The following is a 14,254-nucleotide window of genomic DNA, read 5'->3' on the forward strand; positions in this document are numbered from 1 at the left end:
CACAATTCAAAATAATTTCGTGTTTTATAAATATAATATTACATTTTTTATATATATAAAATATTTATTTTAACATTTTCTCTTTCTACTGGCGAGTGAGTGAATATATGTTTCTATCAAAAAAACATTAAATATGTATTTTACACACGCGTGTGTATACACTTAAGCATATCGAAACTATGAAAATAACTATATATTTTCAATATATGTAAATAATAAATTTATGTATAGTAAAATTTATATATTAAACAAAATAATTCAGATAGAAGTTATATATTTTAAAGTAAACACAGCGTAGGATTCTTTAAAGAAATGTGGACGATAATTCACTTTTAGTCAAGTTTAAGGCATGGATTAAATTTCTAAATATGGCATATTATATATTTTATAGTAAATATGACAGAATGATATACAATGAACATATTATATTTTGTAAGAAAAAAAATTGCACTTCTTAAAAAAACTTATTTATTACAATAATAAATATTGAATTTTATACATCGAAGAGAATCCTTACAAGAAGTTGACATGCTACATGCAGCGAAAGAATAGTGGGGATAGAGGATAACTTTTATTACAATACTTCCTTTCTACTCAACTACTTCCGATTATTTTACGTCAAGCAGTTTCCGAAATTCTGTTTAGTTTTAAGTTTTCTACTGTTTACTTACATAAATTCTGATGAAAGTACAGTAGTTAATAAAACTTGAAATATTTTAAGGATGTTTAAATAAAGATTTATACATTAAAAAATTTATCTATCAAGCCTTATAAATAGATTAATATTTAATGTTTTGTTATTTATTTTTAGAATTATTTATGATAAATGAATGTATGTTTAATAAACGAGATCTTGTCCTGTGTGAACTAATATTTTAATTATTTACTCTTATAACATCGTAAAGTTTAAAGGATGATTGATTGATGGTGTCATTCTATACCAATAACACTTAAGTTAGTTGTAAATAGGATGTAAAATTTTATAATATCTGTTTATATAACCGGATTTACGTAAATAGGACGTTATAGTATTTAAAAATGAAGAAATTCTTTGCTAAATTTTAATATTAAATCTTAAAGATATGTTATTTTAATAGTTTTATGTGTTTACTAAATTGTCTTTCACTTTAAAAAAGAAAGTCAATTTTAAGTCACCACGAATTTTTCAATTTTATTTTATTTTTTTCTCCTCCTTCCTACAACAGAAAAATTGGTTAGTCCCCTGATGATGATACTTCGCTGCATACGTTCAGAGTTGTTAGGAGAAGCTGCATATCGTATGTACAAAATTATCTGTAAACAAAATTTAATTAATTTTTGGACGGATCAATTTATTTTAAATGATTTTTTTTATTATAAAATTTAGAAAATAAATTTTTTAGTCGTTGTTTAATGTCGCTTCTTATTGTTATTGTACATTTTATTAAATTAAATTAAATTAAATTAAATGTGAGATAGAATAAATGAAAATGTAAAATGTATTTACATATTAAATGAAATTAGTAATTAAATTTTAAACAAACTTAAAATTATGTATAAATAATAATTTTAATGTAAAATATGTATTTTATTTTCTACCTTTTTAATGGTTTGTTGAATAAATTAAACGAATATTTATCTTAAAAAATATTTTTAAAAGGATTATTTCAAAACAAATTCAAACTATAAACTGCACTTTATTCTTCTGAAAAACTGTTTGGGAAAATCAATTCGCATAAAATAGTTTTAAGAGGCATTCTCTTTTGGTGAAAGCTTATAAACAATTCTTGAAGAATATGTTTAGATATATTCAAAACATAAAAAGAAATCAATAATGTATATCAGAACAAATAAGATTTTAATATCTAAGAAAAAAAATCTATAAATCGAAAGAAAAAAATGATTTTTTAAAAAATCGATTAAATTATATTCTAATGCAAATAAATCGATTATTTAATTTCTTGTAATATTTATTTATTAAATTTAAAACTATTTTCAACTTGAAATTTCCTTTAACTATCCAATATTTTTTTTTCTTTTATGCGAATTATTTAGATGGAGGACACTTGTCATCTCGAGATTACATCTTTATCCATTCATATTCAGGATCTCGTCGGGATTCATAATGATTGAGAATCCAATTTAAAGTTGACAAGAAAAATTCGTACTGAATTTAATGAAGGTTACAATTTTTTAAACTTTAGTTTTGAAGGATAAAGCGTCATTTTTTGTAAAAAAAAGGTAGAAAAATTGAAAAAAATGTCCACGATTTAATGCAGGAATGCAACGTTAGCTTTTTTTCCAACGAAAATACCCCAAAGAACAGAGAGAAGTGCCACTCTTCAATGGTACTTATTTCACGTATGTTCGGTATAGATTATGCTAATTTGAACACCTATAAAAATTTACATCTGAAAGAGAGAAAGGAGAAAATAATATACAAAGCACGATCTACATAAATCCTTTTTAGGAAGATTATAGATTTGTTTTAAAATATTTTGTTTTTCTTACTAAAGTAATTTTTTATGTAAACATAATATAAATCTATAAAAGAATTATTTTAAGATAATTTTTAAAAAATGTTTTATAACTTGATTTTAACGCTAAAAATTTAATTTAGTTAACTTATGATCATTTTTTCCTCTAAAATATTTAAAAAATATTAATTGGACTGCAATTTGAAAAAAATTGTAGACCTATAAATTGCCACTGTCTGTTCTTCCTTAATCTCGAGAACGGTGTACATAAATGAAAGCCGAGACCAAATATAGAAAGCTTAGGGGCAGGAGGCCCCTATTAACCATATACGACAGGCACGACTCTTGTTATCAGGAAAAGTATGATATACAGGGGCAAGACACTACTAATTTCAGATGGAGAGCATATATTTTAAATTAAATAAATTTAAAATACGATTGCAGCCCGGCATTGCGACGATACCACAATAATTTTTGCTCGTTCTTAAATTAAAACGTTCCTCATTGTGAAGAGATTAATTTAGAATTTGTCTTTATGAATTACTTATCGATATTTAATGTTAAAATAATTTTAAAAAAATAGAAAACTTTTAAGAAAAGAAAGTATAATTTTTAGTTTCTTCGTTTCACTATTGCATTTTCCTTAATTATTCTTATTAATTCAGCTAACATAATTCAGAGAGGTACCTTTACACGATATCTCTCATTAACCTTTCCTAACCGTAATTCAAGAATGCTTGGAGCGTAATTACACAATAATGTAACTTAACTCATATCAGAACATTTCTGTATTCATTGAAATGACGTGTCAGTAACCTAGACAGCTGACATCTCGAGATAAACAGCTAACGGGACGTGTCTTAAGGGCATGTCATATTGTTGTTAATCCCTCATTTGATGACTTATTTTTGCCTTCGAGAAATTTTAATTTATGTCGGTTAGAACATCAACACAGTTTTAATCGTATTAATAACATTGTCTCATATAATTGTAGCGTTTAAAATATTGTAAGTAGTTAGATTAATCCACCCTTTCTATTTAGCAACGACCTCTTTGTATTATATACATCGTATGAATAGAGAGGATTAAATTTTGATGGTAAATTTGATACGGTTGAAACAATTGTCTTTTGTTGAGAGTTTACAAGTTTTTAAATAAGTTTTCTCTGCTTCTAAGTTTTTCTAATTAAACAGAAACACATAAATATCGTTTGGGATTAGTATCAGTTCCCCCTTTTTTAATGTAAATATATTTTTTATGATGTTAAAAAATAATTGTGAGAATAATTAACTTTTGTGATATTTGAATACGTTCTAAATTAAGATATTTGATTTATTAAATAACTGTTAAATTACAATCTGTGAAAATAAATGTGTTTTCCTTCTTAGCGGCCATGTTTAATGTTTATTTTAAGAAATGTGAAGTTAAAATTAATGAAATTTTCAGTGATAATATTGAATTTAATTTAGTTTCAAGTCATATAATAAAAATTAGCTACATAAATTAATTTAAATGTGAAAATTTTACATTTTAGATAAAAGATTTCATGTATTTTCATATAAATCAAGCTTTGATTTATATACAAATAATAAATTAATAGTTATTAAAATTTAAAATAATGTAATTTTAATCGATAAATATAATTTATATTTTAAAGATTGCACAATTAAATTAAATTTCGGAAAATAGAGAGCTGATTCAAAATTATCGCCTCCTTTCGTTCAGCTTCTTCTCAAACATGACAGTAATGCTGGATAAACAACAATTCAGAGGAGGACAATAAAATGTCATTTGTTCATCGAAAACAAAACGCATTAAATTTCAGATAAATTTATTGAGAAATTAAGAATATGTTTTATTATATAAAACGATTTGGCAAATATATTAGCAGTATATTTCAACCAGGAATAAAGAGTCACACAACAAACTTGCATAAAAGATGAATATTTATAGAAGTTACTAATTATTTCCCTACCTCGCGAGACAATTTATTATCAACTATGGCCTCTAAAATAAAATGAATTGGTGGGTCTATGATACGGGAATATGCGCCACAAGTAGCTATAGAGTTTCACACAAGTGTATAATAAATATTTGTGACAAATAACGGAGGATCACGACTATTCGATTCTTGATATCTATCACGTCTGCACATTAGTTATAAACAGAATATGTGGATTCCCTATGTAGTTGTTGGGACAAATTCTATTTGTCATATATATAAGTGTATATTATATGTAGCTATATGCAAGTCTTCTTATTTTTTATCAGTTTCTTGACAATTACACGTTATCTCTTTTCATTCTCAACGAATTTTAGTATAGAGTTACAGTATTTATTATAATTTCTCCGTAAACAACTTTAAAAATTTAAGTTACTTATAAGGCCATCTGTCGATATATAAAAGAATTAAGAAGTATAACTAATCAGTTCTTTATTAAAATTTAAATCTTGCAATTATATAATTATTTTCGATTTTAATTAAATTAAAATATTAATAAGTTTAGAAGGTAAATATTCAATTCTGTTTAAATTTTACTTGCAGTTTTATATGCTGCCATCTAGTATTGGAAAGAATTAATATTTTATTTTATTATTTATTTAGAAAAACGTGTTAATTGTAATTAATTTTAAATAAAATAAATAATAAAAATTCAACAATAATCAAAAAGCATTTAATGTTACAATATAGAGAAAGATGAGATTAAATTTGTCATTTAAATTTTGAAGATAAAATTGCGATAATATTTACAAATAAATCGCTTAAAACGTATTAAAATTATTGAGTAATTGTTAAAATTTTGTAATAATTTACACTAGAATCAAATTATAATTGTAAGTTCTAAATTCTTTTTTAATGTATATATTAACTTCAAACGCAAATCTTTAAGAGAAAGAAGAAGCTCAAGAGCAATAGAATACACTAAAATTGTTTATTCCACATCGAGTAAATATAGAAAAATCATTCAGTACATTAAGAAAAATAAAGTAATAATAAATTAAAATTTTAAGAATCGATATATTTTATAACATTTTATATAAGTGAGATTCATATTATTGAAGGGATAAAAAGATATTTTCCTGAATGCAATAATTCATCTGAGCTTTTAAAGGTTTAAATTTTAAAATGAAAAATAGTTTAGTCACACCTGCAACAAGTGTAAATATTCCGCTCAGACAGCTTCAGTATAAGTTTATTTTATGTTGATCCACTATAAAATTGTTCTTAGCAGATAATATTTATGAATAGAATTTTGTTTAGATATATTAATTTAAAAAAAACAAAAACAATTTCTGTGTTTTGGCAGCAATTTTCAGAAATTCTAAATCTATAAATTCCCACTGGCGTCCATCTGTCAGTTTGTTTGTATCTCCTTCCTTAATTTCGAGAATAGGTTTAGATAGATGAAAAGCTTAGGGCCAGGAGGCCCCTATTAACTATATTCCGGCACAACTCTATTGTTATCAGGAAAAGTATGATTTACAGGGGCAACACGCTACTAAAATTGAGAGCAATGTGACAATATCACACTAAATGATTATACTGTAAATATTGATAAATATTAATATAATATTTTTAAAAGTTATTTTAAAGTAGAGAATTGAAACCGTTATCAATATGAAATGAATTGGGGATAAAAAAAATTATATTTACTTTATAAAATACTCTTTATTTTATAAAAATTTGATATTCTCAGTTTCAATAGACTCAATAGTACAGACAGACTTACTAACGTAGAGTGAGAAAATAGTAAACTATTTCCTTCAAAACATGATTTAAAATAATGGAAACGATATACTCATCTATTTACTTTTCAGTTATAATATATTTATATTGATATATTTCAAGAAATGCACATATTTTACATTATCTATCAATATATTTTTATTGACGGTGCATGATATATTAGTGGATTTACACGATGGTGATTCATTAGAAACACGTGCATAAATAAAATATAGAATCTTATCCTGTAAGAGCTCTCAAGTGTTCCTTAAAGGCTCTAAAGACTCGTATTTAAAATATTAAACATCTTTAAAGTATTTTATAATTATATAATGAGAAAAAATAAATTCGTTTAAGTGATATTCTTTTATTAAAGTGTAAGAGATTTGGGAATATTTTAGAAAAATTTTAAATAAATTGATATTATAAAACTAAAAAATGATCGATATTAATTTATTTTAATATTTTAAAGTTATTTATAACTGGTAAATGTTTACGTTATAGACAGACAAGCGATAATGTTAATTTTAGAGAATATTCTTATAAATATTTTCAAATTCATCGCATTGTATTTTGAAGATAATATATACTATAATTAACTAGAATAAGTTGAGTAAAAGATAATGAAAGGAAGTACAAAATTTGGTGCAATTATAGAAGAGACAACGATATCAATTTAATGTCGATTTTAATAATAGTCTCTTCACTCAAATAATGGAAACATGTGATTTACAAACTAAAAGGAAATGAATAATGCCTGCAAACTAACAATTAACTCGACATAAGATAGTTAATGATTTAGGAACACGAAGCGATTCTTTACATTTTGGCATCATTTACATAAAGACACTTGGTGCCACCATTCAACTGTCAGCATCAAGTGAATTCAGTTACATTGGGACAAGCACTTGCTGATTTCGTCTCTACTGCTTACATTTTTAGCAGATTTCTACAGATTTAAGTTATTTCGTATGAATAGAGATAATTTCTCTTTCACCTACCTCCAACAAACTTAAACACTCAACAGTTGCAGTCAGATTTTATTATAATTTAAGCTTATAGTCATATCACAATAATTATATTTTTAACTTTTAAATCCATATTTTCCAGATATAAATAAAATAGAATTAATTTATTTAATTTAAAATATATGATTTGGTTATCAAATTATTAGTGTCTTGTCCCTGTACATCATTTAACAATAGAGTCGTGCCGGTCATCTAAGTAACGCCGTTCTGGGAAAAGTTTTTGAATTGAAATCACGTGACTTCCGGTATATACCGGACGTTTGTATATAATTAATCGGGGCCTCCTACTTCTAAGCTTTCCGCATCTGGTCTCGACTTTCGTCTATATAACACCGTTCTCAAGATTAAGGAAGGACGGCATACAGACACACAGACGGACGACAGTGGGAATTTACAGGTCTACAGTTTTTTCAAATTGCAGCCCAACAAACAACGTTTTGTTTATACAAGAAACACGTCTGTTTCTTATCCTTCTTCCAGTAGATACTATTTTTACAGCATCCAAGATGGTCTCTGCATCTTCATTCGCTCCTGGATTTATAGTGAGTGGTATATATATTAATTTATGAATTAAAGTGAATTTAGCATTTACATCATTTCCCTTCTAGAATCAGAATAGAAGACATTTCTATCAAATTATTGATCTGTTTTGATCCAATGACTTGTTGGATATTCCCTCGAATTATTTTGCTATTGTTATTGATGTTTATTAGAGCAATGATCTCGGTTTATGGGCTGTTTTGCACATAACAGTAGCCATTGGGATATCTCATAGTAGAAGATTTGGACGGCAGAGGCTATGCTATCGATCGCTGCCTGACGGATCTACAAGCGATTTTCCTTTTTTCGATAACATCGCTACTATTTTCCGGTATCAATAAGAATTTTATTCATCTGTTTTTCGACTTTTTTCGGCATTCTTTCTCCAGAATTTCACTTCCTATAATTCCCTAATGCCCCCGAGCCACGAGCAACGTGATTGGTGGAAACGACGATTAGAATATCGACGTATGGATCTTCAAATGATAGAGATCGCATTAATAAAATCAAAGAAAAATTCCTAACTATAAATATAAAAATTATCTACTTCTGTCATTTTTCTCTTAATAAAAATGTAGATTTGATTATCGATTATTCATGAATATTTAGCCGGAGATTTATCATATCATCACAATTATGCGCATATATAAATAAAATTATACAATTTAAAGACGTTAACAATAGTCTATGTGTAATTCTGAAGATTATATTTTATAAAATAATGATTAAAAACGTGTTAAAGACCCGAATCCCGGTATTAAGAGCTTGAATATACATGTTATAGGCTCATGAATATATGTTAAGAATATATAGTAAAAAACCTGTGTAAACCGGAATAGCACGCTATTAAATACAGTAAAACCTGTATGAACCGGAATCGCTTGGTATGTTTCCGTTTTCAGCAGGTTTTTTTTATATATAGGCCTATAAGAAAATCCTTTTCGTTTGGAAGAAATTTTACCGTTTAGGCAGGTTTTCTTTTTATTCAGGTTCCGTTTTAGTCAGGTTTTACTGTATAGACTATATATTTAAAATACACGAATGTATATAAATTTATTCAATAATTAATTAAGTTAATTTACGAAGAATTTATTTCACGATCTTTAAATAGGAAAATTATGTAAATATATTATTAATTTTCCTTTTAATGTTTAATATTATCTTATATTTTATTAAATAAATTTGAAAATTCTATATAATAAAACTTATTAAAATTGAAACTTAGTTATAATTGAATATAATAAATAAAACAGTTTTTTTTTTGCTTAGTCTGTTCATCTGTTTATCCGTTCATATGCTAGATTATTAATGTTTATATTAATATTTTAACAGGTTAAAAATAATATATATTCATTAATAAAATACAATTTAATTTCTTTTCGAATTAAAAATATTGAAAATAATAATTACAATTTTCAAATAATTAATTATAGCTTCAAGTCTTTAATAAATTTGAAATTTTCATTAAATATATATATATAAGAAACTTATACAGTAAAACCTGTCTGAAACGGAACCTGCCTAAACGGAAGAAAGTCTTCGAAACGGAGCGATTTTCCATGCTAAAAAAATACCCTGTTTAAAGCGAAAACCTGCTAAACTGTAAAAATATTTGGTACCATGCGATTCCGGTTTACACAGGTTTTACTGTGGACATAAATTTAAAAAAAATTCCTTTTAAAATACTAAAACAAGCTTTTATTGATTAGAAACTTTATATATATATCAGTAAAACCTGTGTAAGCCGGAATCGCCACAGTACCGAATATTTTTTAACGATTTGGAAGGTTTTCGTTTTAACAAGTTGTTTTTATCACAGAAAATCGCTCCGTTTCGAAGAATTTTTTTCGTTTTATTCAGGTTCAGTTTTAGACAGGTTTTACTGTAATAATGTATAAAATATAACAAAAGTATTATTTATTTTAAGTTTAAATTTAATATAAAAATATTTTAAAAATATATACAAACAAACAAAGATTCTCTTCTTATTTTAAAAATTACATTTCTTTTTATTTTTTTAAAAATACAAAACTTGTATATAAACACTATAATTTTTGTTTATTTGGAAAAAATATATATATATATATATATATATAGTTATATTTTCTAACATTTATTCAATATGAAAAATGGATTTTTTGACAGTTTTATTGACTTTAGATTTATGTTTTTATAAGTTTAACAAGCATTCTCCTAAGCGCGGATAGAAAACATTCGACCTTCTCAATGAAAAAAATAATATAAAATATTAAAAAATTGTTTAACTTTATTAAAAATTACTTTTTTAATTAAAAAATTTCTCATATTTTCAAAGTTTAAACGTAGTTTTCCGCGGTGGTATTCATAATATTGGACTAGGACTCACCCAACCACCGAATGCCTTCTCTAAATCGACAGCAACTGCTATACTTAGATGATCGTTGTACATACCAGAAACAATTTGTACTCCCAAAGGTAAACCCCTATTGTTCAAGCCTAGTGGACACTGCGTAACAGGCAAACCCAATGCATTAAACAGACAAGTATAATAGATACCCATAGGCTTTAGTATGGAGTGAAAATGATAAGGTGCGGGTTCTGGAAAACTTGGCATTATAAGCACGCAATTCTCTTCTAGTAGGTCCTTTAATTCGTTTTTGATGTCCGTAAACATGCTCATGTAGTAAGAATGACCTTCGGAATCCACTTCCGGTGTCAACTTTTCGTACAGGGCCAAACTCAGAGCTGGAAGGGTGTTATTCGAACACAGGAGGAACCACTTTAAAAACTCGAAAAATAAATTAATTTCTCCTTTCCTACAAGCCAATTCACTCGAAAATGTCGGAGCTTTCGCACTTTTTGCTTTCTGTGTCCACATTTCTACAGCGTAATTCATCTTTTCTAATTTAATTTTCGTGGGTTTGATCTTGTGGGAGAATTCTAAATAATTTATTACCTAAATATATATTTATATACATATATTTTAGTTTTATAATTGAAAGATAAGGCTTTAAAATGAAATTTACACAACATTAATATACCTTCTTCTGCGCCTCTTTCATATCTGTAGTTAGAGGTTGTAAGAAAGGTCTACATAATTCTTCCACGTAATAAAATTTCACGTCCTTTAAATCCACCTTTAAAATATTTAATTCGTTATAAATTATTGAATAATAATAAAAAGATAATAATAAAACGAATGGAGCAAATCGACTCCGCAGAAAATTCGAGTCACGTAAAGTTTAATATGGTGAAAAAACAATAAAAAGGTTAGCTCCGTACATCATGTCAGACATTAAGATACTTGAGAAGTGATGAAAGAGAAAAATTAGGCCAAAATATATTGTAGAAGTTATAGAGAATGTAAAATTATTTTTTCGGTTAGTTTTATACTTGCAAATGTGGTTTTAAGGAATTCAACAATTAATATGAAAAGGTTTAATATTTTGCATGAGGATTGTTAAGATTAAAAATTATTGATCCCAGGTCAGGATTTATGAGTGGGCATCTTGGGCACGGGGGCCCAGGGATCCGTACAAAACGAAAATTAATTTAAAAAATAGAGAGAATAAAAGATGTAAGAAATTATTTAGCAAACAAAATACACTAGGCTATATTTATAAATACCGTATAAATTTAAAGTGGAGAATGTTATAGTAAAATGTGCACGTGTGCTACAGGGTGCACATAAATCCATTTCTAGTTGATCCTCTATATTGTGGTATACAAAATGAAATATCTTTTAAATCAATTGTTTAGTTATAATAACTAAAAACACTGTTTATAAATATAAAACGAATATAAAAATAACTAAATTTTGATTTTTTTTAAATTTAATTTACGCTGTGTTCTTACTTTATTTAGAAATTACGAAAGATTTTCCTTTATCTCCGAAGCAAGATGACTAATTAGCTTATACGCTAATATCGAAGAGTTAATTTAAAAATTTTCTGAATAAAACGCAATTTTTACCCGTGTATCTAACTTTAATCTTGAAATATTACTCCCAGCCATTATTTTCATCAATGGCAATAAATCAGTTGCATATCTACACATAGGTCCAGTCGATAAGAAATCGCACAGATCTCCTTCTCCAACAGGAAATTTACCAGTCAGTGGAGTAATACCTAGTTATTAAAGTATAAATCATTACGTATCAATTTTTAATATTCGTATATTTAAATAAAAATTGTATAAACTAACCTTTCGAAGGTTTATGGCCGAATATCCCATTATAAAACGATGGTATTCGAATACTACCTACGATATCGGAACCTACACCTATAACGGATGCGGCTGATGCAATTATTGCCCCCTCGCCACCTACGTGTAGTTCAGGAGTCATTTAAATGATGTCACGTTTTATTTTTGCCAGATTTATAAAAGACTCACCCGAGCTTCCACCTACGGTTCGACTAGTGTCGTAAGGGTTGTTTGTTGTTCCATACAAGTTGTTAGAAGACTCCCACCACATACACAATTGGCTAGTGTTTGTGTTTATTAAAGGTATGGCCCCAGCATTCTTCAATAGTGTGACGATTCCCGCATCTTCTGTCGCTTTAATATCTTTCCTGGGCACAAATCCGGAAGTAAACGACATTCCTGTAATATTAATTGCCATTATTTGATATAATTAAATGCTTAATGGTTAAAAATAAGTCAAAAGATAGATGTGATGTCAGCAGAATCGTTGCATGCTCCTAAATCACGTGAATCTTTTCTCAAGTTTAAATGTGTGCTACAATTGGCATACGTAATTTTACAACGCTAACAGACTCTGCTGACAATTCCTGCTCTTGCAATTGCCAAAAACAATACCTTTAACCGCAATTGAATGCTTTAAAGTGAAAGGAACTCCAAGAAATGGCTTCTCTTCTGCTAATTCTTTCTCAGTCTTTTGGCCAGAATGGATCAATTCATCAACTTTCCTAGCTTCTTCCATTGCCTCGACAAATCTGTTGTCAGCCACAGCATTTATTATAGGCTGTACTTCTTTTATTCGATTTATGTACGATTGTATTAAGTCGGTGGCCCTTAGCTGTGTAAAGAAAAAAATATTATTTATAAATTAATTTAAATAATAGCAATGCTAATAGATTAACGGTGCGAAATATAATTCGCACCACAATCGACGTTATGGATGTACGACCGGCCATTTTCTACACCGCGCTACATCACTGGGGATGCGAGTCAGATTTTATATCAATGACGAGGCAGTGCTGCCATCTGTGGACGATAAACAGTAATAGATCTAAATTTATTTTAAATCAATTTTATGTATTTTACTTTATATAAATTAAAATAATTTTTTAAAATATTATAATAGAAATAAATTATTAAAAAAATTAAGAAAAACTTTATTCTAACTAACGTAACTATCGAAGAAAAAAGAGTCAAAGTCGTTTTGATAATTTATATTTTAAAAAAAAGTCAAATTGCTATCGAGATAAAATGTATTTACTATAGAAAAAAAAATNAGTTTAATTTTAACCTAGAAAAAATATATTTAAAAATATTTTATATTATACTGTATATAAAGCACGGGAATAGTAAAATTATAATAAATATTTTAAAAATATATATATGTATTTTTAATATTGTATATAAAGCTTGGGAGTAGTAAGGTTAGGGCCCAAGTATATAACTGGTGTATTTTATCATTATTTAATTAACTAATTGCATAGTGTCTGCAATAATTTCTGCAGTTAATTACACGGAATAAATAACTTAATGACGATTATCGTTGTCTGTTCTCTACAACATGCGCTACATTAATATGAATTATAGTTTCACCCTTCATCTGGACAAAAATTTGTTGACACGAGTTGCTATTTTTACACGAAACGACGGCTTTTAAACATCAAACGAACGGTTGAACGTCTGGAATTTTTGAAAATTTTCCGAGTGACAAAGAATGAAAGAGAAATTTTCTACAGTAAATAAATTTAATTTTAATTAAGTAAACATTTCTCTTACTTTTTTGCTTCGTATTTTAGTAGCCAAACTAACAGCGGGTTCTAGAAGATTGAGGTCCGTTATGGGTGGAATTTCTTCCTTCTTTCCCCTGTAAATTAATTTAAATAATAGCAATGTTAATAGATTAACGGTGCGAAATATAATTCGCACCACAATCGACGTTATGGATGTACGACCGGCCATTTTCTACACCGCGCTACATCACTGGGGATGCGAGTCAGATTTTATATCAATGACGAGGCAGTGCTGCCATCTGTGGACGATAAACAGTAATAGATCTAAATTTATTTTAAATCAATTTTATGTATTTTACTTTATATAAATTAAAATAATTTTTTAAAATATTATAATAGAAATAAATTATTAAAAAAATTAAGAAAAACTTTATTCTAACTAACGTAACTATCGAAGAAAAAAGAGTCAAAGTCGTTTTGATAATTTATATTTTAAAAAAAAGTCAAATTGCTATCGAGATAAAATGTATTTACTATAGAAAAAAAAATGAAAAAAATTCCTTAGATAATCGCAATCTTTTGATAATGAAAAAC

At 27.0% G+C, this 14,254-nt stretch overlaps 1 protein-coding gene across 1 annotated transcript; it reads right to left on the reverse strand.

Moving 5' to 3' along the window:
* Window positions 1–10,031: 10,031 nt before the first annotated feature.
* LOC111612521 (fatty-acid amide hydrolase 2-like) lies at window positions 10,032–13,915 on the reverse strand. Its single transcript, XM_023353757.1, has 7 exons — window positions 13,707–13,915; window positions 12,549–12,768; window positions 12,123–12,332; window positions 11,934–12,053; window positions 11,703–11,857; window positions 10,772–10,867; window positions 10,032–10,686 (listed from the first exon to the last, which is right to left on the reverse strand). Exons 1-7 carry the CDS (start codon window positions 13,887–13,889, stop codon window positions 10,093–10,095), a joined length of 1,578 nt encoding a protein of 525 aa, XP_023209525.1. The 5' UTR covers window positions 13,890–13,915; the 3' UTR covers window positions 10,032–10,092.
* Between the last annotated feature and the right edge of the window lie 339 nt (window positions 13,916–14,254).

The sequence above is a fragment of the Centruroides sculpturatus genome, unplaced genomic scaffold, assembly GCF_000671375.1.
Source record: "Centruroides sculpturatus isolate CEXI.00-Female unplaced genomic scaffold, Cexi_2.0 scaffold3, whole genome shotgun sequence".
Classification (NCBI taxonomy): domain Eukaryota; kingdom Metazoa; phylum Arthropoda; class Arachnida; order Scorpiones; family Buthidae; genus Centruroides; species Centruroides sculpturatus.